At 36.8% G+C, this 23,379-nt stretch overlaps 1 protein-coding gene across 14 annotated transcripts in view; it reads left to right on the top strand.

The window, feature by feature from the left end:
- EZH2 (enhancer of zeste 2 polycomb repressive complex 2 subunit) overlaps positions 1-21,186 on the top strand; it is a 110,220-nt gene extending 89,034 nt beyond the window's left edge. For 7 of the 14 annotated variants that reach the window (XM_007504524.3, XM_007504522.3, XM_056799844.1 and 4 more), the window contains 14 exons: positions 163-265; positions 4,435-4,613; positions 12,210-12,301; positions 13,410-13,650; positions 14,208-14,377; positions 14,656-14,750; positions 15,883-15,923; positions 16,444-16,569; positions 17,135-17,313; positions 18,606-18,701; positions 19,042-19,123; positions 19,739-19,819; positions 19,996-20,080; positions 20,868-21,186. In XM_007504524.3, coding sequence (XP_007504586.1) covers positions 163-265; positions 4,435-4,613; positions 12,210-12,301; positions 13,410-13,650; positions 14,208-14,377; positions 14,656-14,750; positions 15,883-15,923; positions 16,444-16,569; positions 17,135-17,313; positions 18,606-18,701; positions 19,042-19,123; positions 19,739-19,819; positions 19,996-20,080; positions 20,868-20,928 — 1,631 coding nt within the window. In that variant the 3' untranslated portion in view covers positions 20,929-21,186. The remainder of the gene's footprint in view (positions 1-162; positions 266-4,434; positions 4,614-12,209; positions 12,302-13,409; positions 13,651-14,207; positions 14,378-14,655; positions 14,751-15,882; positions 15,924-16,443; positions 16,570-17,134; positions 17,314-18,605; positions 18,702-19,041; positions 19,124-19,738; positions 19,820-19,995; positions 20,081-20,867) is intronic. The other 7 variants (XM_001363210.4, XM_003342059.4, XM_056799846.1 and 4 more) reach the window with 3 other exon arrangements.
- The last annotated feature ends 2,193 nt before the right edge of the window (positions 21,187-23,379 follow it).

Here is a 23,379-nt window from a genome sequence, read left to right as displayed (position 1 = left end):
TTTACTTTTGCATTTATTATTATTTATTCATTTCAAGTTTATTAACTTAGCACTTAGTCATTTCTCTCTTGATGACTGATTTTTGTCTTAATACTTGGATTTGGAGAATTTGATATCTGAAGAAAGTTTCATAGTATCCCTCCCACCCCCATTTCTGTTTAGATAAAGAAAGCCACCCACCTCGGAAATTTCCTTCTGACAAGATTTTTGAAGCCATTTCCTCAATGTTTCCTGATAAGGGAACATCAGAAGAGCTAAAGGAGAAGTAAGATTTTTTTTTTCTCCCTAAAGTGCTACCTCCTTGCCTTAAATATAACTTGTTTTCTTCTTATCATATGAGATGTTATTTGTGAAGCACTTAGTATAGTGCCTGGTACACAGCAGATTCTTAATAAATACTTGTTTTTTCCCCTTCTTGGCTCCTGGAAATGAAACTGACATAGCTGACCAGCCGTTTTGCGGCATTATCTTTTCTTTAACAAAACAGAATTGTGTATGTATGTGTGGATGTTATGTGTATGTATGCATGTTTGTATGTTAAATATGGAAGGGTTATCCCCTGATGTTTTTTAGGGTAAGTAGTGAGTTCACTTGGGATTTTAAAGTCTTTTATTATTGACCTAGGTATCCTCTTTCCTGAGTTGGGTATGTGCCTTATCCATTATTTGATTAGGTTTGGCCAAACTGAGCCTATTTAATTTTCCCTTTTTTTGTCTTAAGATTGCCAGCTTTGACTGTTTGAAATTCTGGTAGGATTAGAGGGTAACAATGTGGGAAAAGCTTTTTTTCTTCTATCTCTCAGCCTAGCTTTATGTTCATAAGACCAGTAGGTAGGGATGGGGCCTGAAAATGTGATAAATACCTTCTCCACTAGCTTGGGGCTATAGGACTTTCTAGCTCTGCATTTTCCCTTTCCAAAAGCCTTGGCTTATGGGTTAGTATAGTCCAGTGGTTAGAATATAACCCTCTGGAGTCTAGGAGACCTGGATTCAAATGCTGCCTCTGATAATTAAGTACTGTCCAACCTTGGCAAGCCTTGGACAAGTTATAGACTTTTATGATCTCAAAGCAGTTCTCATATGAAATGTTCCCAAACTTTCAGAATTACAGGTCCTTGACATATCATGGCATTTATTTCTGGTGGTTAGTTTTGCTTCCTCTCAAAATTTGTTCTTCAGTGGTTATTTCAGTCTTCCCTTACTCTTATGGACATTTCTTATTCCTGTTAAAGTACAACTTTTCTCAATTATTTCTCAGATATTTGATTGATTTTAGCCTTGCCTTTTCCATCCTTAGATGGGTATGTAGTTAAAATGGTGAAGCTGGCTACCATTTGTTGGGATTTGGGTAACAACTCATGATATGTCATCCTTTCCCCTTCCCAAAGACTCAGTTAAAAAAAAAGCAACTTTGTCTTCCCTTTCACTAATAAAGCAAATTTATCTATTACAAGATTAGAGCAGAAGAAGAATAGATAATTCTAATGCCATTTAAGGGGAATCAAGGACATTGCAGGAAACCTATCTATACAGCAATGGGCCCCAGAAGGCATTAAGGTTACCAATCCTTTTAGATCCAGGTTTTTGTATTATTATACCAAGCTTCCTTGCATCTTGAACCTTCAGTTTTCTCATATGCAAAATCTAGTACCAGAAACCTGTGTTACCCATAATTATATCAGTAAGCTTACAGTTTATTTTAGTAGTGATTTATTCTCATTATTTGAGTCAGAATTAGATATCCCAAATAAATCCATAAAATACAAAAAAATTTCCATTCACTTTTTTTTTAACCCATATCTTCCATCTGTATAGTGGTTCCAAGGCAGATTAGTAAGGGCTAGGTAGTGGGGGTGGTTAAGTGACTTACCCAGGGTCATACAGCTAGGAAGTGTCTGAGGCCACATTTGAACCCAGGACTTCCTATTTCTAGGCCTGGCTCTCAAAACACTGAGCCACTTACCTGCATGCTGTGCCTTTATAAAGCCTTCCCTGTAGTTAACATGGACCTTCCCTTTTCTGAGCTAAATTACAATTGCAAATATTACTTCTGTAATTGCACTTTCATTTTTTACCTTTTCTTAATTTCATGTATGACATATCTACGGATTAGACTGTAAACAACATGAGAGAAGGTATGATGACTTCTTTATCTCTCATAATGCTTCCTATAAGTTCCATGAATACAGTATTGCTCAATTAAGTATCTGTTGAATGAAGGAATCTTAGATGTTTGGAAGTGTTTCCATGCCATCTAACCAAACTGTGGAGGACACCAGACAGCATGTTAATCTTAACATGAATCTTATTGGCCAGCCCCTTTCCAAGAAACCTTTCAATAGAGACTTTTTTGTGTGTGTGCCTTAAAGTTCTGACTTCTCTATCCTCTCCCCAAATTGTCATTCAGTTGGGGACAGAAGAACCACAAGCCACCTGGGCTACTTCTCACACTTTTATAAAGTGATATTACTAAGATTTGGTCTTATCCAAAGAATCTTACTTTGGCCTGGGAGTAACATAGAAGTTACTATTTTTTTTTCATGGAACCTTAAGTTACTCCTTATAGTGGTGGAGCATCCCAATCACCCAATAGAATGGTTGACAGTGACAACCTTTCCAGGCTTTGGAGAAATTAATCCTAAATAGATAAGGGATAAAATAGTTGCCTCTTGTATTATTCTTGGCAAATCATAAAGGATTCTTCTGTATATCATAATCAAAGCCATGTCCCTTCTGATGAGAGGATAGAGGTTCATAGACTCAGAGCTAGCTGGTAGGGATTGTAGAGGCTATCTAGTCCCACCTATTCCTTTTACAGATTAGGAGTCTTGAAGGCTCAAGAAGGATAAATCATTTGATGAAGGTTATTTAGGAAATGACAGAGTTGGAATTTGAATCCAGGTCCTCCTGATTCCCAAATTCACTGTTCTTTTCACAACACAGTGTCCTGTCTTGCTTGCTTTCTTAGTTTCATAGAAGAATTGGAAAAACTGGTTTAGCCTTATGTGAAGCTCTCCGATATAGTTGGAATAGCAGGACATACAGGTTTCATGATTATCTGCAGGATGAGCTTTGGAGAAATTGCCTAACATGGCAGTTACCAGATGACATTGTAATCTACTCAGAAACCCTTACTGCATGCTAGATGATTCAAGTATCAAAGGATTTGGGTATACACTATGTAAAAAATAAGTTATTTTTGAAAAATATTGGGAGGAAAACACTTTAAGTTACCTCCATTTTGGGTGTATACAGAATAAAGATAAGCTAAGAATAGTTAAATACAAGGCAGTTTGAGAGAGTGAGAACTTAGAGCAGTTGTAAGGCTCAGGAAAGGCTTTGTGTATAAAGTAGTGCAAGAAAGACTGAGGTGAGCAGGTTGGCTGTGAGCATTCACAGCAAGAGGAGAGGCTTGGATAAGACACTGCAATTGTGAGCTGGAGTGTGGGGTGCAAGAAATATATATATATATATATATATATATATATATATATATATATATATATATATATATATATATTTTGCCAGCCCTCAGTTATGCAGATAGGTGAATTATATAGGCACAATAAGTTTGTGGACCAAGAAGGTTGTGAAGGACTTTACAAGGTAAATAGAAGAGTTTAGATCTGGTTCTAAATGCAGTAGGAAATCACTGGGGTTTATTGAACAGTGGAGTGACATGGTCAGATCTATACTTGGGGAAAATAATTTTGCAGCAATGAGGTAAATAGATTGAAATAGGTAAACACTTGAAGTAGGAAGACTATTCACAATAACCTAGGAGAGAGGTGATGAGAGCCCAGCCTAAGATGGTAGCTCTGTGAGTAGGGAGAAAGGTTTGGATGCAAGAGATATTTTTCTTTCACTTTAAAAAAGTGAGGAGCAGCTAGATGGCTCAGTGGATAGAGAGCCAGGTCTGGATTTGGCTTCAGATACTTTTTTACCTTGTGTGACCCTGGGCAAGTCACTTAACCCCCAATACCTAGCTCTTACTGCTTTTTTGCCTTGGAGCCACTATACCATATTGATTCTAAGATGGTAGGTAGGGTTAAAAAAAAGCTATCTCATTTTCATATTGCATTAATTTACAGATATATCCCTTTGCCATGGAAAGGATTTAAAAAAGAAAATAAATCAGTTGTATTACAATTACTTTGTATACCTGGGACCCAATCATTTCTCAGTATTGAGGCTAATTTTCTCTCCTAGTTACATTATTTTGTAGTCATAGTGTGTTAATTTCCTAGTTCTGTTTACTTCACTGCCTCCATTGATAGATTTTTTTTGCTGCCTCTTTGTATGTTTATGTGTATGTCTGCAGCTAAATATTGAAAAGACAGTTACAATGAACACTTTTGTCAAATGCTGCTAAAAATTTAGTTTTCAAAAATATACTTTGTTCCCATTACCAATTTTTAAAAATTATTTCTCTTAGGTACAAAGAACTAACAGAGCAGCAACTTCCAGGAGCCCTTCCTCCTGAATGTACACCAAACATAGATGGACCAAATGCCAAGTCTGTTCAGAGGGAGCAAAGCCTGCACTCATTTCATACTCTCTTCTGCAGGCGCTGCTTTAAATATGACTGTTTCTTACATCGTAAGTTCAATTATTGTACGTTTTGGTTTACTTTTTTTTGCTTATAAAATGTTATCTTTAATGCAGATTAGAAAAAATGAAATATAACCCCATTTAGGGAAAATGCCATCAGTTTTTACAATCATAATTTATTACTTAATCTTATGTTTAGCATTTTAAGTGTATTTTTAATTTGATGTTGTCTAGTTTTTTATTTGCCTACTGGAAATTGTAGTAGTGCTTTTTATACTTTGTTAATGTTTTTGTACTCACATTTTCCAATAACTTGGAATAGAGGTAGAAGCTCATTTTAAAGAGTATGACTTTAAAATCACTTCTATGCACATATGTGAGAAGGCTTTATAAATTGTTAAGACATGATATAAATGTAAAGTGACATTTTATTCTGTGTCCCAGCCTGGTGGTCTTTATTCATGCCACTTTTTTTATTTTCATGTGATGCATTATGTTGAAGAAGAAATCCTGTAAAAGAGGTGGTTGCCTAGATTCTATCCTTTTTTCAACAAATCTTTGTAACATTGTTATTCTTTTGGTGAATAGTACCTGTGAGCAAATAGCTGGAAAATGTTAGATTTCCTTAGTCAAATGTACTTGCTCACACATAATAATATTTTATTTATTCAGCATTATTGAAGAATTAAATCCAACAAACTTGTATGAAGCACTTTCTGTGGGGGAAACAAAGACAGAAATGAAATAGTCCTTGGCTTTAAGGATCTAACTTTCTATTATGGAGATACATCATGAATATATAACTTTATACACATTAATTTCAAGAAGGCGGCATTAAAATGATGGGAATCAGGAAAGGCCACATGTAGGAATTAGTCACTTAGCTGTGTTTTGAAGTAAGCCAAGAATTTTGTGAGAAGAGCTAAGCAGAGAGGATGGCATGCATATCAGATTTGGACAACCATATTTTTCAAAAGCATGGAGGTGAGAGATGGAAGGCCATTTATTCATAGGGAACCTCTTGCAAACAAAGGTAAAAGCATATCAAGTGAAGTAGTATGAAAAAGAACTAGACAGGCTATAGGAGTTGAACTGAGGGGCTTTAAATGCCAGGGTTATTCCAGAGCAATAAGGATCCATTGAATATTTTCTGGTAAGAAAGACATGATCAGAAGCTGCTGTTTAGAAATATCAAGTTGTTAAGTTATATGGAGTTGTATGTACTGCATAAGAGAGAAATCAGAAGCAGGAAGAGAGATGGTTGTTCGAGTTAAGTCAGAGGACATAAAAGTCTGTTAGGATAATAAACTGAGAGTAGAGATGGGAGAATCCCTGGAATCATGGAGAGGCAGAGGTGACCAGACTTGTGACTTGATATTTAGGGTAGAGGGTGATGCAGGAGAGTGAAAAGGAAAGAATTATGCCAACGTTATGAATCTAGATCATTGGAAAACTGGTGAGATAAATTTGGAGTTGGGATGGGTTTCATGAAAAGTAGAATGAGTAACTCTTTTGGCCATTTTGAATTTGAGATGCATATGGGAATCCAGGTGGCAAAATACAGCAGAAAATTTGTATGAAACATTGATGTTGAGGAGCTATATTAAGGTTGGCTAAATAGATGTGGAGTCCTCCAGCAGTGAATCCTTAGGACTGATGAAACACTGAAGAAGAGAGCCTGTGTTACTGAGTAAACCTTGGAGGATGCCCATATTTAGTGAATGGGAACAGAATGAAGTAGCAATGGAGACTAGAAAGAAATGGTGAGACCAATGTGAGAACAATCAAGAAAGAGCAGTATTTCAGAATCCAAGGAAGAAGTTGGTGGCTATCAGTATGAAAAGCAGAAGATATTCAATAAAATGAGAACTAGGAAAAGGCCAGTGAATTTAGCCATTAAGAGATTGTTGGTAACCCCAGAGCAATTTGTGCTAAGTAGTGTGTGGTCAGAAGCTATAATGCAAGGGATTGAGGAAAAAATTGGAAGAGAGTGAATGTATATGGCTGAACATTTGCCTGTGAAAGTAAGATTCAGGATTATAGCTTAAAGGACTGCTAGGGTCAAGAAGACCCCAGGTACTTTTTGGGTGGCAGGAAAAGAGCTGATACCTAAGGATGAGAAGAGAAGAAATGATCTAAGGGGACTCTCAGGAACACAAAAGATCCACTTCTGTCAAGAGATCTGAGGAGGGAATGGGAACATAATGAAGAGAAAGGGCTTTGGGGAAGGAGCAGAAGTTTGAAATAAGTGTTCTTTAGTTTTTCATAAAGTAGGAGGTTGGCTTTGCTGGGAGGGAAAAAGAAGAAAGAGGTAAATGAAGTGGGAGGTCTGGAATAGTAACTGGGGAATAATAATAGAGACTTTGGGGTAATTAAGAAAAAACTCTTGTATAGCAGTAATGGCCTACTGAGATTAGATAACAAAAATTTGTAATCCATATAAGTAAGATTTCCAGATAATTGATATTTACCTATTTAAGTAACCATACTGTTAGCTACTATGGTAAGTGTAAGTCTTGCCAAAATTGTTACCTGAATTAAACACAATATTCCTGAATGTTATAGACTTTTGGGGGCATCATTTATCGTTTTTAAGGAGGATGTTTAGGGTCCATATAATCATATAGGAAGTAGTTTGACCTTATACTAAATAATTCCAGATTGCTATCCATGCTTTTTGAATGCTTATGTCTGCTTTTTTTCTTCCAGTTTTTCTAGAATTGCCTGCATCAGCTATATCTATTCCTGATTTTCATTTCTCTGTTGCCATTCTCTCTTAACTTTTAAATTTAATCCCCCCAGCTAATTTGCTTTTATCCAGAGAAATTTGTAGATTACTCATACCTGATCTGATTAGTCATAAAATGAAGTTAATATTAATATTAACATTTTAATGAGTAGATTTTTTTATTTGGATCTAAGATAAATGAATTTCAATTTGCTAACTCACTACATTTGTGCTCTCCATGCTGAGCGTTTCAGGACTTTCATTTTTACATAGCTTTTATAACAGCTCTCAAAGCCTTAGTCATTTAGAAAACAAAACAGCATGTTTAAAAAAGTAATTTTCATTTCAGCATTTTGTGTTGTATTCCAATATAATCCTAGCAGAGAGAGTAAGAGAGTCAGAATTCTAGAACTGGAAGGGACCTCAGGCTTTCTAGAAGTAGTCTAGCCTCTCATGTTACAGATGAAGAAATTGAAGTCCAGAGAGCTTAAATGGCAAGTAGAGGCATTAATTCAGAATAACAGCAGTGACTGACTAAGATGTATTGCTTTAAGGGTTATCAGTTTTCAATTAATGCTAATGAAAATCTGAGGTGTATATATAGGTACTATTATTAGTTATTAATCACCACTTTATAGATAAGAAAATTAAGGTAGAGAAGTTGTGATTTGCCCAGAGGATGATATAGCCTGTAAGTTTCTCATAGAATCACAAAATGTTACCTCCAATTAACTTTTATTTTCCCCCCAAAACCCTTACCTTCTGTCTTGGAATGGATACTAATTATTGGCTCCAAGGTAGCAGAGTGGTAATGGCCAGGCAACTGGGATTAAGTGTCTTGCCCAGGATCACACATCTAGGAAGTATCTGAGGTCTGTTTAGAACCCAAGATCTCCTATCTTCAGACCTGGCTCTATCCACTGAACCCCACCTACCTGCAACTTAATTTTTATCATAATGTGTCCCAAATTTTTAATTTTTAAAAATGAACAAATCCATTAAATAATAAAGGATGTTAACCTTTTTTACATTATAGTATAATTTAGTTTTATGGCCTTTCAGTTCATTATTTGTGCCACTATTTAAGTAGGTGTAAAGAACGTAAGTAGAATCTTGTTTAAATAACACTTGTGGTACTTGTTAGCTGTTCTTAAGAGGCACCTGATAGTGATGGCACTCCCAGCTGCTGTGGCCATCTACTACAGTGTTTACAACAAAAGCTAGTAAGAGCTTGTTGAACAATTAGGAACTTAATAGCCTCAAACTAACTTTATTTGACTGATAACGAAAAGCTTGGGGTAGGAGGTGTTGTGTTGTCCATTGTAGCCATTTCTTTTTTGTCTCTGTACTTGGATTTATTTTGTCAAATTCTTCGGTTTTTACTCTTCTAAATCTGAACCTTTAGGGAAAAAAATTATATTGAGAAACACAATATTCAGAGTTTTGAGGGGGCTAATTTACTATGTAATTAATATAGGAATTGTAAATTACTGATGGCAAGGTCCAGCGTAGTCAGTTGGTGCTTTATCTTTTTGAAAGTCCAGTGTCTTGGAATTCAGATAGGTCTTGCTACATTTAAGGCTAAAATGGAAGAAGCAAAAAGATAGGGATATTGTAATTATAATTTTCAACGGAGTCAGTCAGGTAAGGCTAAACAGTACTATTTGGTGAGCACTTCTCAAAGTCACTGGATCTTTGAAATATTCTTAAAAATCTGAACTAGGGGGCAGCGGGGTAGCTCAGGGGTTTGAAAGCCAGGCCCAGAGATGGGAGGTCCCGAGTTCAAATTTGACCTCAGACACGTCTCAGCTGTGTGACCCTGGGCAAGTCACTTAAGCCCCCATTGTCTAGCCCTTACCACTCTTTTGCCTTGGAACCAATACACAGTATCGATTCCAAGATGGAAGGTAAAGGTTTTTATTTTAAAAAAAAATCTGAACAATAAGAAATATACCATATGTACAGTTTTAATTACATGTATTGAATCTTCCAAAGAAATTTTTATGTTGAGATATTCATTTTCAAACTATAATCATAGGAATCACCACATTTTATTCACAAAATGCTTACCCTAAAATTGTTGATAAAACCTACAAATTTGCTGTACTTTTGTTCAAAAACTGTTGGGGAGAGATAGAAGATAGTGGCTATGATGGATGGAATGAGAGGAACCAAACATTCCTGACAATAAATAAGGACATGGAGAAGTTTTGCAGTCTGTTTAAATTTTTTTACCTAGTAAATTCACGGAGACCTTAAACTGATTTGATTCATCTTGGAATGTGAGCATAGATAGTATGTTGAGGTTTAAGCATTTTTGAACACTTGGAATATGTTTGGTTTTCTGACATCACCTTTCTGAGATCTGTAAGTTGCCTTTATAGGCAAATAAATTATCACGTTTCATATAAAATTAAAAATAACTTATTGGTGAAATTAATGCACAGACTTGACATCTTGGAATATTTTCTCATTTATGTTGATATAATTTTCATGTAAGTCTTAACAGGAATATTGTATGTGGTATTAGGGATTGAATAAATTGATTATATATGTAAAATAGGGTTCATTTATTTGATAGTAGGAAGAATACTCAAAGTAAAAGGAATGAGATTACAGTTTAGTTCCTGGGTGTGTGTACTTAACTAGCTGTCTAGCCCTTAGCAAGTTGTTTACGCCCACATTTTTTTTTTCTGGCCTAGATGATCTCTCTATGATTTCCCTTCTACGTCTAATATATTTGTAGTAACTCACTTATTCTGAGAGTTTTCATTTGAGATGTGCTATATAATATTTATTTGGTGAACTATTTTTGAATTATTGAATTCCTAAAGTCAGCACATTATCTACCTTTAGGTCTCACATTTGCAATTATGAGTTGGTTAAACTCATCAAAAGTTTTTGATATCAATTCTGAAAACCCAAGCATCTGTCATTGGGCTTTTATGGGTAGTTTCCGCATGTTTAAAGTCCTTTAATATATGGTATATTATTTTCTTTTTGTAATACTTAAAAATTATTTTAATTTCTCTTTCAGTAATCTTTCTCATATTAATGTCTTTCCTGAGTTACATCGTAAGTTAAAAATCTATCTTTTAATGTAGGTGGGTATGTATCCACCCACCAATGTAATAGGGTGAAGTATCTGCAGAAATGGCTTAACCTTTTAAGAATCTAAAAGGATTATTTTAAGTACCAAGTTTAAACATTTTTTCTAGATGTAAACATTTCCCCCAAAGAATTGTGGTTTCAGATTGTTCAAACTGCTAAGGGGGAAATGTAATTAATAAAGATGATTCTCTTTAATTTTAGGGAAAATATAAAGGATTAGCACCATGCTAATTTATGAAGAATATGGTTGATTAAAGTTAATGTTGCTTCACACCTTAGTTTTAGACTTTTTTTTTTAATGGGAATTATGATTATATTATTGGGCTTTTTGAAAGGAATTCCCTTTAACTGTAGAGTTGCTAGAACCTTCCAGAAGTTAAATAACTTTCTCGTGGTCAGTTGGACAGGGAACCAGGTGCTCCTGGCTCTGGGATATCCCATTTACCATATTGCCTCAAAATGGACTATTTGATAGTGGGTTCTATACACAGATAAAGATTCAGGTTTTTAGTTCTTAATAACAGAAATAGTTAGCTGAGGCTAATTCAGTTATTTTGGTGATTGTTTATTCACCAAGTCAGTAACTGATTCTCTAAGAATAAATCTTTAAATTATTTGTGTATGTGGAAGCATAATAATGAAAGTAGATAGTTCTCAATAAAAATAAATTCACATAGCTAATAGGAACAATCATAATTTTCTAAGCATTTTGTTTATTTAGAATTGCTGTAGTAAACGAAGACTCCAGGTTTCAGATTGGTTCCAATTACAGGAATAATCCCTTCATAAGTGATGAGATCTTAACTTTTTAGATGCTAAGTATTTATAAAATATTTCCAACCTGGTCACATTGTGATTAAATCCCCAATTAGTCAGGTGCTATATTGGTTTTTCATTCTGGGAAAGGGTAGCTCACAAACTTGAAAGAGAAATAAATTTTTAGTTAATTTTTAGTTAAGAAACATTGTCTCCGTTTTCCCTTCTTTTCCTGCCCTGTCTTCTTTCTCTGAGCTTTTTACATGGATGAATGAAGATTTCCATTTATTCTAAAAGGTACAGTTTTCATAAACATGCAAATTTTCTAGTTAAATGTTATGTTATTTTTATTTTGTTTATTGTTTAGACCTATTTTCAAAATAGAGCAAGCATCTCAGCTACTTGCCTTTGGTCTCTAGAAAATGTCTCCAGAAGCTGCCTCACTTGTATAAATTCAAATTTCATAAAGCACAAGTTGTATTTTTTTTTTACACAAACCATGTTATTTGGGCAATCTGAGATGTTTATAGGCAATACATCTCTTTCTCCAGCAATAAACTCATCAATATAAAGTTATAGATATTGGAATTTCATGACTTCATTTTTTGTGACTTGTGACCCAGTCTTCTTACAAGACATCTTGTTCTTTGGCATAGAAGTACTTGCCTTTCTGCGCCAACTCTGCATGCCCCTCACCCCCCATTCCCCAATATTATAGAGCTTCTTGCTGACCTAGGAGATTATGAGAGGATAATAAGGACTCTCTTTAAATAAATGTTTATAATCATGGCTTGAAGAATGAATTTAACTTCACCTTCCAGGGGAAAATAAAATCACTTAATCACCTTAGAATTTTCAGTTGCCTTTTCTGGAAGAGACTGATATTACCAAACTGAAATGTGATTATCCTCATTATCTGCCAAAAAAGTTATTAAATAACATATAATTATAACGATGACTGTTTTCTAGTCACTGGCTCTAGAGCTATATTGATAACTAGTTAAGTAACTGACTTTGTACCCAAAGATACATTTGGATAGTTTATGGTTTTATTTCTTTTACAGCATTCCATGCAACACCCAACACTTATAAGCGGAAGAACACAGAAACAGCACTAGATAATAAACCTTGTGGACCACACTGTTACCAGCATTTGGTAAGATTTGTTGTTTTATTGCCCAGGAATTATTGGACTTTGGTGGAGGTCTTTAAGATCACAATCTCTCATTGTGTGCTATGCTTGTGCCATCTTGAACAGTGTTCTAACATGGACAGTTAGCAGGCAGAATACTGAGCTCTCATTGATCTCTTCCCTTTTGACCATCCATCCTTAATACTTTTTTAATGTTATTATTTTCTGTTTCATATTGGGGGAAAGGACCTTTTTTGTATCTTTTTACAGGAATCAATCACAAGAACTTAGGCTCACCTGAAAACTGAGAATCCCAAAATTCTGTACTCAGTCCCCGGTTCAAGTTTTATTAATCCCCCCAACCTTACTCTTATTCCCTGGTTATACTCTTAATGCTTTGGGGCCTACGGAATAAATAGGCACAAGGAAAACAAGATGAACATATGCTTAGTTGTTTTATAATCCATCTGGTATGTGTTCTGAATTTGTGCTAAAGGCAAACAATATATGAGAATCAAAATTATAAAAGTTTAGGCATTTATTTCTATTACTGAAGAATTTTTTAATAACCCTTTCCTTCCTTCTTGGAATCAATGATGTGTATTGGTAAGGACTAGGAAGTGACTCAAGGCACATTTAAACCCAGGACCTCCCATCCCTGGCCTGGCTCTCATTCCACCGAGCCACCCAGCTGCCTTCTTACCATAGGATTTATCATTTCATCAAAGTATTTTACCTTTAATTGAAGGTTCTAAATTCATTTAAAATGTGGCTTATAGAAATTTTTTGTTACTTTTCTGGAACTTTATATATACATATATAATTTTAATTTGTGCACTCAAAACAGTAAAATATTTTGTTTGTGCAATTACTTTCATTTCTTCCTGGTATTAATGACAATGATCATGCCCTTATGAAAATTTTGGAAAGACATTCCCCGAAACATTCTGTATGCAGGTGTAGAAAGAATTAGAATTAAATAGCTAAGTTTGTATTATAAATAGAAATTGTTTTCACATAGCTTTCTAATTGTTTAATTTTTTTGACTAGCTATTATCCCCCCCCCCCCCTTCTTTTTCAAATTGAGAGACTTTTGGGAAGCACATCTTGAAGGTGACTTTCTTTTTTCTAGGAAGGGGCAAAAGAGTTTGCTGCTGCTCTCACTGCAGAGCGAATCAAGACCCCACCTAAGCGCCCAGGAGGTCGTCGAAGAGGAAGGCTTCCAAATAACAGCAGTAGACCCAGCACACCAACTATTAACGTGCTGGAATCAAAGGATACAGACAGTGATAGGGAAGCTGGGACTGAAACAGGGGGAGAAAATAATGATAAGGAGGAGGAAGAAAAGAAAGATGAAACTTCCAGCTCTTCTGGTAAGATAGTGCATTGAAAAGTTTTATTTTATGTCATTTAGAATTTTGCATTTTATTTTAGAATCTTAGAGCTTATATGACTAACATTATGGTATCTTTTGATATAACAGAGACCAGATAACTTCATTTAAAAACATACTAGGTTATGGCTTTAGAACTTGAAGGAACTTTAGAGGTTTGCATCTTAGTTCTTATGTTTTTAGAGCTTCATCTAGCTGTGGCTCTAGCTCTTTTCTTTTCTTCCTTTCTCTACTTTCTGATCTTCTAAATTCGTATTAATGCACTCAGGCACAGTTTCATGAATCTGGAAAATAGTTTTATGGGAGATATCAAAAAAGTTAGGACTAGTCAGATCAGATAGTGCTTTTCAGTTTTGGTTGTCCTTTTGGACTCCATTACACCTGAAAGCCAGTAACTGGTTCCATATACCTTTGTTTGAGAAGCAGGCTTCTTAGATACCCTAAGAAAAGTCAGAAATTCAACCTTACAGTGTTCTGATTGGGAGAGAAACACATTGCTTTATTAATCTTGATTTTTATTGATCTTGATTTTTGCAGAGGCAAACTCCAGGTGTCAAACGCCAATCAAAATGAAGCCAAATATTGAACCTCCTGAGAATGTGGAATGGAGTGGTGCTGAAGCCTCAATGTTCAGAGTTCTTATTGGCACTTACTATGATAATTTTTGTGCCATTGCTAGGTTGATTGGGACCAAAACATGTAGACAGGTAAGAATATAATTTGAAAAACCTTAATAAAGGCTAAATGTATAATTTTCTAAAAGAATATTTACTTTTCACTTTGATTATTCTCAAATCTTTTTTTGAGTCCTGAAAAATGGTAACTTTAGATAGGTTGTTGTAGGAAGCTGAAAGCTATATATGTGGAGGATTTATGTGTCAAATTTTAGAGCTCTGATGTGGCTGTGATGGTATCACAACCACCCCAGGAACAAAGTACCTAAGTAAATCCTGCTTCATGGCACATAACTGTTGTCTCTTGCCAGGTCTATGAGTTTAGAGTAAAGGAATCTAGTATTATAGCTCCAGTTCCTGCTGAGGATGTTGATACGCCTCCAAGAAAGAAAAAAAGGAAACACCGGTAAGTGTGCTGCAAAGTAGTTTAAAAAACCTGAAAATATAAACCATAGGAAATAGATCCAGTATCACCAGCTGCTGTGGGGGGTCCTGAGTGGTTTTCCTACTTGGTATACTGTACTGTATTTAAGGCAAACTAGTTTTATGAAATATAGCAGACTGTCAGATTTAGCATAGAGAAGTGTGATGAATGACAGTTTCTCACTGAACTTTTTGTAAACACAAAATAGTAGATTGAGATGGGTAAGAAGTTATTACCAACCTCCCTACTTAGTACTCTTGTTTCTGTCAGTCCTAGTCATAGTTCCTCAATTTTTTATATGAAGACTCTGAATTTCTTTCCCCCCATGATAGTTACTTCTGGGAAATAACGGTACAGATTTCTCTTGCTTTAATTGGCTTATTTTCTTTAAATCTGTGGTTCATGCTAACATGCTAACCATGTGGGTGAAAAATGGCTTAACCCAGGATATCTACAGGACCCTCCCCGTTCCCCAGGAGCTTAATCAGAATGAGCAATTGGCTTACTGGTTTGTTTTGATCCGCCCCCCCCTCCCCCACAATACAGGGGCCTACAAATTCAGTACTCAAGAATTTGAATTCATAAGCTTTTGCCAGCAGGAATTGAACTCAAGCAGATGTCAGAAGATTTTTGGAGAGGGTCCTCATCATGTAGGTTACTCTGATGATTAACAGTGAATGGAGATGGGAGGATGCACAACATAGCAGATCATGTCCAGAGCCACAATGAGGAGAGATGATCAAGCTAGGTGAATAGCCAGCCCAGTGGAAACTGGGGGAGCTCGGACTGTTATTGGATGTTATAGTGTGCAGAAGTGATCTGTTGGGTTTCTGCCCTCCATATTGGAATGTGGGTTTGATTTTTTGTTAAATGTTTTCAGTGGTCAGCTTGTTGTTCTGCTCAGATAGCACTTGAGATGCCAGGATGTAGATGAGTCTTCTAGGAACACTGATTTCATTCAAGTCTTGGTGTTCTGGTCACACACAGACATTTCCATTTATGTAATTTTGCGTTGGGTTTGTAGTTATAACTGTAACTCCCCAGCTCCAGCAAAGGAGGAGTCGCCTGTCAACTTTCTTGTGTTTGTGTTGTTTTTTTTTTTGTGTTTTTGCAGGTTGTGGGCTGCACATTGCAGAAAGATACAACTGAAAAAGGGTTAGCATCTTTCCATTTAACTTTTATCCTTTAAGCATTTCTACTACTTTGGTTTTTAATTGTTTTTAGGGCCTCATCATGGGGAGACTGTTGTGCCACAACGAACTGACATATAACTGATTAGCCACACTATGCAGGGTTTAGATATTGTTGTTTATTAAAGAAAACAAAAAGGGAGCCAGACTTCTAATCCGTTAGATATTACCCTACTGTATTTCCCATAATCTAAACTAATGGGATAGAGAGAAGCAGTGTCTGTGTTAAAGGGAAATTGCTTTGGAAAAATGGCTGAGATGTGGTGGAAAATTAATGCTTCTACTCATGGGGGTTGGGAAATATTAACATTTCCTAATTTTTGCCATCACTTTGTAAACAGGAATACGTGTAACATTGTAAAGTACAGTAAAGAAAATCCAGCTAAGCTGCAGAGGATAGAGGGAAGATTTCCACTTGATAATTATACATAATAGTTTTGCAGTTCCCTGGCTCAATTGCTTTTCATACTAATATCTTTATTCAGATGGCTCCTCTAACCATGTTTACAACTATCAACCCTGTGATCATCCACGTCAGCCTTGTGACAGTTCTTGCCCATGCGTGATTGCTCAAAACTTTTGTGAGAAGTTTTGTCAGTGTAGCTCAGAATGTAAGTATTTGTTATCCTTGTGCACTGTCATGCCCCTTGTAATAGGATGAGCATCAAAAACGTTTTTTTAGTAAGAGAATCTGAAGCATTCATTCAACAAATATTTATTGAGTGCTAATTTTTAATAAAAGTATGCATTTTTACACTTTTTTATTTACTCATGAGGTCATCTTTAGGAAAATCTCACTTAAGGAACATTGAGCTTCTAAAGCTATTTTGCATGCTGGGCAAACCTGTCTTGAAAGAAGGGGCCTTTCTTTTTTTTCCCTCCTCTCCATTTAAAACAGATCATAATACAGCTGGTATAGTGTTAGAGGCACCCAGGAAAAAAAACAAAAAACAAAAACAAAACAAGTTAATTAAACATTCAAATGTGATGTAAAGAATGACTTTTTGTCTTTAGAATTTCAAAATGTATTCTTCTAGGGCAAGGAATTAATACAAACATTTTGTGGAGCCACATACATAAATATTTCCTCATAAAGAAATAATATCTATGGAGCATTTGATTTGATTGAACTAATTCTAGTTGTGTATTAATGTCTTTCTCCCACCCTCTCTGAAGGCCAAAACAGATTCCCTGGGTGCCGCTGTAAAGCACAATGCAACACTAAACAGTGCCCTTGCTATCTGGCTGTGCGTGAGTGTGATCCAGACCTCTGTCTCACATGTGGGGCTGCGGATCACTGGGACAGCAAAAACGTGTCCTGCAAGAACTGTAGCATACAGAGAGGATCCAAAAAGGTAGGTGGGGGAAGCCCTGCATCAAGGATGCTGCTGCTCGGCATCACTTATAGGTCTCTTATGTGTGCAGAAAGTAGTGACTCCAAAGAGTGACCATATCCTAGGTCTTCCTAGTATGCTGTTGGAACTTGGGTCTCTTTGTCTTAACTACATATAGGTAGTGTTCTGGCAGTTTCCCAGAAATGTATAGAATTATGGAGCAAAAGGATTTTCAAGTAAATAATTGCCATTTTGCACTTTGCATATGAACTTTCTGGTTGTATTTATGTAAATGTAATAGTATTTTCATAATATATTCAGTGCTGTTCTAGCTTTGCACTGTTTTAAGGTTTGTGACAGATCTGGCCATTTTGTTTTGGGGCCCTTCAGAAATGTTACATTTCCTGCCATTTAACCCCAAGTTTTTCTAATTCTCTCTCAGTTCATGAATTTAGATTTTCTTTCTAAACTTGCTCACAGAAATATCTTTAACTCTTCCTCACATAGCTCAACTTTCAGAATAGGGAAAGCAATAAAATAGTATATTTAATTGAACTGTCAGATTACTGCAATTAATCAAGCACCTTATTATTTAATGCACTTGTTAGGTGTGCTAATTGCTGGAATGAAGGCATTGATAGCCTTTTCAAGTTGTTGAGTCACAAAGGGAAGAGACATTAAAATAGCTGGTGGGAATTAATATTAATTTGGTTTTTGTTTTAAGTACTGTGCACCCAGTCTTATCTAACGGGTTAGAAAGGCAGGATAGTGTATGTGTGGTATGGTGGAAGTAAAGGAAGACTTGTTCCTTAGGTGGATTTCATGGAAGAGGACCTGAAAGAAAGAAATTAGGCTATTATGCCGGGTTTGTTGTTTGTTTGTTCTTTTTTGTTTTTTCTCTTTCCAGCCCTTATATGGTTTTCTTTTATTTATATTTCTGTTGGACTTATCAAGGTCATAGTTGAAGTTAGTATTGCTATTGAGAAAGTAGGTGTGGGCCTTGTCGAAGTGACATATTTTCTGTATTTAGGTATAAAATGGTGTGTTTGAGATGGGCAAGTCCCCTTTGGAGCCCTCTTGGGCCCTTGCCCAATATTTAGCATTCTTGCTTCAAAGTGGATCATTTGAGCTTGGCAGGACCTCTTCTTAGGTTCACACTAAACTTGTGGGACTGTATACACATTCTGTTTTCCAAATTGTTGTCAACCAACTGGAGCATTCACTCTTACTCATTTTGAGAGTAATTATTCTGTCCTCAAGGCATTTGAGCTTTCCTTGTAATTTTGATTCTAGGCTCTGGCTTTTTTCTTTAGCATTTACTGTTGGCACCATCTGATGTGGCAGGTTGGGGAATTTTCATCAAAGATCCTGTGCAAAAGAATGAATTCATCTCTGAATACTGTGGTGAGGTAAGGCAAGTTAATGGGCATAAATTAGTTTTATGGTGGCATCTTTCCTGTAGGCAGTGGGAAAAAAGGCCTCTTGCCTTTCAGCATCTAAATGCTTGTGGAATGCCTAGTCCTAGTGATGGACCCACCAGTGTTCATACAGTGCCATCTAAGACCAAAAAGTGTCCTTGTTAAATTCACAGTGGCCTTAAATACAGGTCCAGAGGAAAGATGCCACCATTGTAGCAAAGAAAATAAGGGGAAATTGTGGAGTTCCAAGATGAAGCCTGCCCAGTGTCACCAGGGAAAGGCAGTTTGCACTTTGCTGAAAAGGACTCAGGTGGCCTTTTTCTCCTTTTAGATCATTTCTCAGGATGAGGCTGACAGAAGAGGAAAAGTTTATGATAAGTACATGTGCAGCTTTCTCTTCAACTTGAATAACGGTATGTTTAGCTGCCATGGTGACCATGTGATCATCCTTATGCTGAATTTTCAATTTTGTTTAAAAAGATGCTGCATTGTTTCCATGAAGTGGGGGGGGGGGCGAGGATGGGACTGGGGGTCAATGTGGAATGTGCACGGCATCACTGAGTCCTGGAGATTGTGAGTCTTCCTGTGTGAGAACAGAGAGGAAGAAAGGCAGCCACAGACACTACTAAATTTGTTAAGAGGCAGTTTTTCCCCCTTCTCATATTTAAAGTTCAGAGGTACCTGATCACATAAAAATACTAATAATAAATATAGAAATGAAGGTGGGGCATGAGTAGGGTGGCCTTGACGCTACTTTTGCAATTAAAACTTTAAATAAAGAAAGGATCCATTTGATCCTCACAAAGAATGATGTTTTTACAGTTAAGTTTCCTAGGGCTGGACTTGAATTTAGGTCTTCCTGACCTAAATTTTACCAATTTTTCTGAATTCCGGGGGTGGGGGGGAATCAGACATTTTAAGCACACATTTGTGTTGGGCTTCTTTAAGGACCTGAGAACTAAGTAGCATATTTCTCAAACTTTTGTGTATTTGTTGTTATAAACTTGCTTTAAACTTATCTTTTCTAGATTTTGTGGTGGATGCAACTCGTAAGGGTAACAAAATTCGTTTTGCAAATCATTCAGTAAATCCCAACTGCTATGCAAAAGGTAAGTAAGTAAAAGTCAGTAAAAGCTAAGTAAGTTTGGCTGCAGTCTTCTTTATATGCCCAGGAATAGTTGTCAATCAAATGTTTAATGTGTATAAGAGTCATATTAACCTTCCTGTGGCTGTGCTATCCCCGTACTAACTGCTCGCTGACATGGGTCTGTGTGTCTTTTTCCAGTTATGATGGTTAACGGTGATCACAGGATAGGTATTTTTGCTAAGAGAGCCATCCAGACTGGTGAAGAGCTGTTTTTTGACTACAGGTTGGTAAAATGCATATTTCTAGTGTGAGCGTTGAGTTTTTTCTAATGAGACCCTGAGCTTCCTTTCTTCTTGTTCTGTTTTGGGGGTGCTTGGAAGAAATTACCTACAACTGCTCAGCCAACATTGCATTTTTGAAGCCCTACTAGACAAACAGAAGTGTGAGCAGTATCTTTTGTATAAAACATGCAGGGAAAGAAAGCAAGATAGGAGATGAAATGGATCTGGGTGGAGAGAGTAAAAAAAAAAAGTCCAGTTGTTTAAAAATATTTAAAAAATATGGATTCATTGAATATGAATATGAACATGAATATGTTTTGAAATAATTTTGAAGACTAATTTATTAATAGGAACCAAACACCTAGGGTAAGGAGGACTTTTGTATTCTAAAAGCTAAGATATGTACAAATGTATGGTGGTGGGCATGTTGACAATTCTGTATCAGGAATGTAGATGGGTTCTTTGTGGCATTTCCAATTTCAGATGCAGTGATGCTGTGGTATTGATGAAAGACTTTCACCAGCCTGTCCTAAATGTTCTTTCCCTCACATTCCTTTTAAGGCCTGACCAGGGAAGAAAGGACCAATTAAAAGCCAGGCACTATCACCTTAATTTGGTGCCCCCAAACCTGGTCCAGGTCAATATGTAGAAATATTGCTGGAGTTCTTGCCTCCTACTAATATATGCAAATATGGCTTTGTTGTGTTTTCTTACTGTTCTCTCCAGTGAATTAACTTTATACGGTCATCATGTGGACAAAGAGATAATTCTTTTCTAATTCTGTTTCAGATATAGCCAGGCTGATGCCCTGAAGTATGTGGGCATTGAAAGAGAAATGGAAATCCCTTGATATCATCAGCTACCTCCTCTTTAAAACAGCTGCCTTATTTTCAGGAATTTCTAGTACTGTGGGCAATTTTAGACAAATAAAATGCAATTTGAAATTCTGAATTTGCAAAGTACTGTAAGAGTAATTTATAGTAATGAGTTTAAAAATCGACTTTTTATTGCCTTCTCACCAGCTGCAAAGTGTTTTTGTACCAGTGAACTTTTGCAATAATGCAGTGTGGTACATTTTTCAACCTTGAATAAAGGATACTTGAACTTCCTTGTTTTCCAAGTTATTGCACAATTTTATCTTGTCAATTACAGTAAAAGATCACATCTTCGGTGAAAGAAATTGTTTAGCCTCTACATACGTTTTATCCCTTTGACTAAAATTGTATCCAAATTCTAGTAAATGATGGGAACCAACTTTTACAATATCTACCCAGAATGTGCTGTCTGATTTTGGCAACGGAAAATTGCCCTTCCTGAAGGTACCACCTGCCCAACAAATACTTCTGCATGGACAACTGAAGGCACCAAATGACACAAAATTGATTGGTGGGGCAGCAGCATTTCATGAAAATTCCTTTCTCAAAGTGACCAGTGATTCCTTAAAATGCCAAAATCCAGGGGCCTTTTCTCAGTCTGCTCTGCAGATCCTTGTCCAGAACATCCCCTCTCAGGACCTCCTGTGGATTTCATGATGCTGATGATTCTCTATTCTGCCCTATCTTCCATGCTGACATCTTAAACACAACTAACCTGGCTCCCTCCCCTCCCATCTTCCTGTTACACCATCATCCCAGTCCACTCGTGCAACCTTTATCCAAAATGCTTCCAAGGACTAGATTCCATCCCTCAAAGCCCCCTCATCATTATCCCCTCACACCTGGACCACCACAATAGCCTCAGGGATCTTTCCTTCTCTGGTCCATCTTCCATACAGGTTCCGAAGTGACCCTCCTTGCAGAGCAGTTTTGACCAGGTCACTGCTTCCCCTCAATAAACACCAATGGCTCCTTATTCCCTCCAGGATCAAATCCACTCCACCCTGTGACCAATACCGGTTGTTTTACAATTGATACTGAATATTGGTTCTAAGGTAGAAGAGTGGTAAAGACTGGACAATCGGGGTTAAGTAGTATTCCCCACAGTCACGGGGCCTGGCACGTAGGAAAGCGCTCAATAAAAATGATAGAAAATCATAGCTTACATTCACCAAACCCCACTTAAGTTTTCTCCAAGTCAATTTTCTAGTTGAACTCATTCCATTGTATTCCTTTATTCTGTTCAATGAAGAGCCAACTTTCCTTCCTTCCCCCTAAAACTGAGGAAGTACTTCCAGTTGAGCAGGGGTCAATGGCAACTAGGTAAAACTTGTATTTTGAGAAAAATTTGAGCCCCATCTGGCGTATTCTGAATGCATAGCAAGTTAATTCTTTTCTCCCCATCTGCACACATGCAGTCCTCTGTAAATGAAAATGTGGCAGCTCTGAGCAGAGCCCTGCGGGCACCTGGCCAGCAGTAGCACCAGAACCCACTCATGGTTTACTTAGAATTTAATTCTATGTTGGCTTGCAAAAAAAAATGATTAAAGGCCATGTCTTTTTTTCTATGTCTAAATTGGAATGGTTTTGAAGCCAACTTTTATCAACTGTTGGAAGGAGGGTCAGACTGCTGCTAATTCTTGTTGTTTGGTCCCTATGGCAACACCAGGATTTGTTTTCAATATTCCAAAGTACATTTTCAGGCCTAATATTTTGTATCCCAAGTTAAAAGACCAGCAAATGCTCAGGCTCTACCGATGCTTACCTCAATACTTGATTAATTGAAATTAAATATGAGAAGATGGTAGGCCTGAACGTTTGGAGCTCTAGTCATGGGTTTGAAGAGCCGTGTGAATTTCACGCTCAAGCTTTTGGACACATCACTTCTTTGGACAAGGAATTTTAACTTCATTTCCATGGAGAGGAGCCTGGTCCATCTTTTAAAAATTCCAGATAGTAACACATCCTGTTGTGACCTACTCTTGACAGACAACACAATAAAAAAGTTACGCAGACTTCCATTTTCAAGGCTATTCAATAATGTTCCCACACAAAAGCCAACTTACACAACTCAGATGGCAGAAAAAACAACTCGGGGATTTTGGACCACCATGGCAGGAGTATATGGCAGACTGCTATAACACGCAGCTAAATTTAAACTAATCTGCATCCTTTGCTCTATAAATCAGAAAATAAATTTTAGTAGTCAGAATCTATGAAACTCGGGCAGAGAAACAAGATGAGACAGAGACCAATGCCTGGGAATCCTAGTTACTGTTCCCAAAGGAAACATTACCAGAACATCCACGGGCTCTGGGAAGATTGAGAAAAGGAGGCAACTCAGACTTCAGCTCCCCCTTCCTTTGTGTCCATAACCCGGTCCCCTGCGGGATAGAGGGCCACAAAGAGAAGACTTGTAGCCGAGT

The sequence above is a fragment of the Monodelphis domestica genome, chromosome 5, assembly GCF_027887165.1.
Source record: "Monodelphis domestica isolate mMonDom1 chromosome 5, mMonDom1.pri, whole genome shotgun sequence".
Classification (NCBI taxonomy): domain Eukaryota; kingdom Metazoa; phylum Chordata; class Mammalia; order Didelphimorphia; family Didelphidae; genus Monodelphis; species Monodelphis domestica.
Note: the sequence above shows the minus strand (reverse complement) of the source record. Positions and strands in the feature narration are given on the sequence as shown.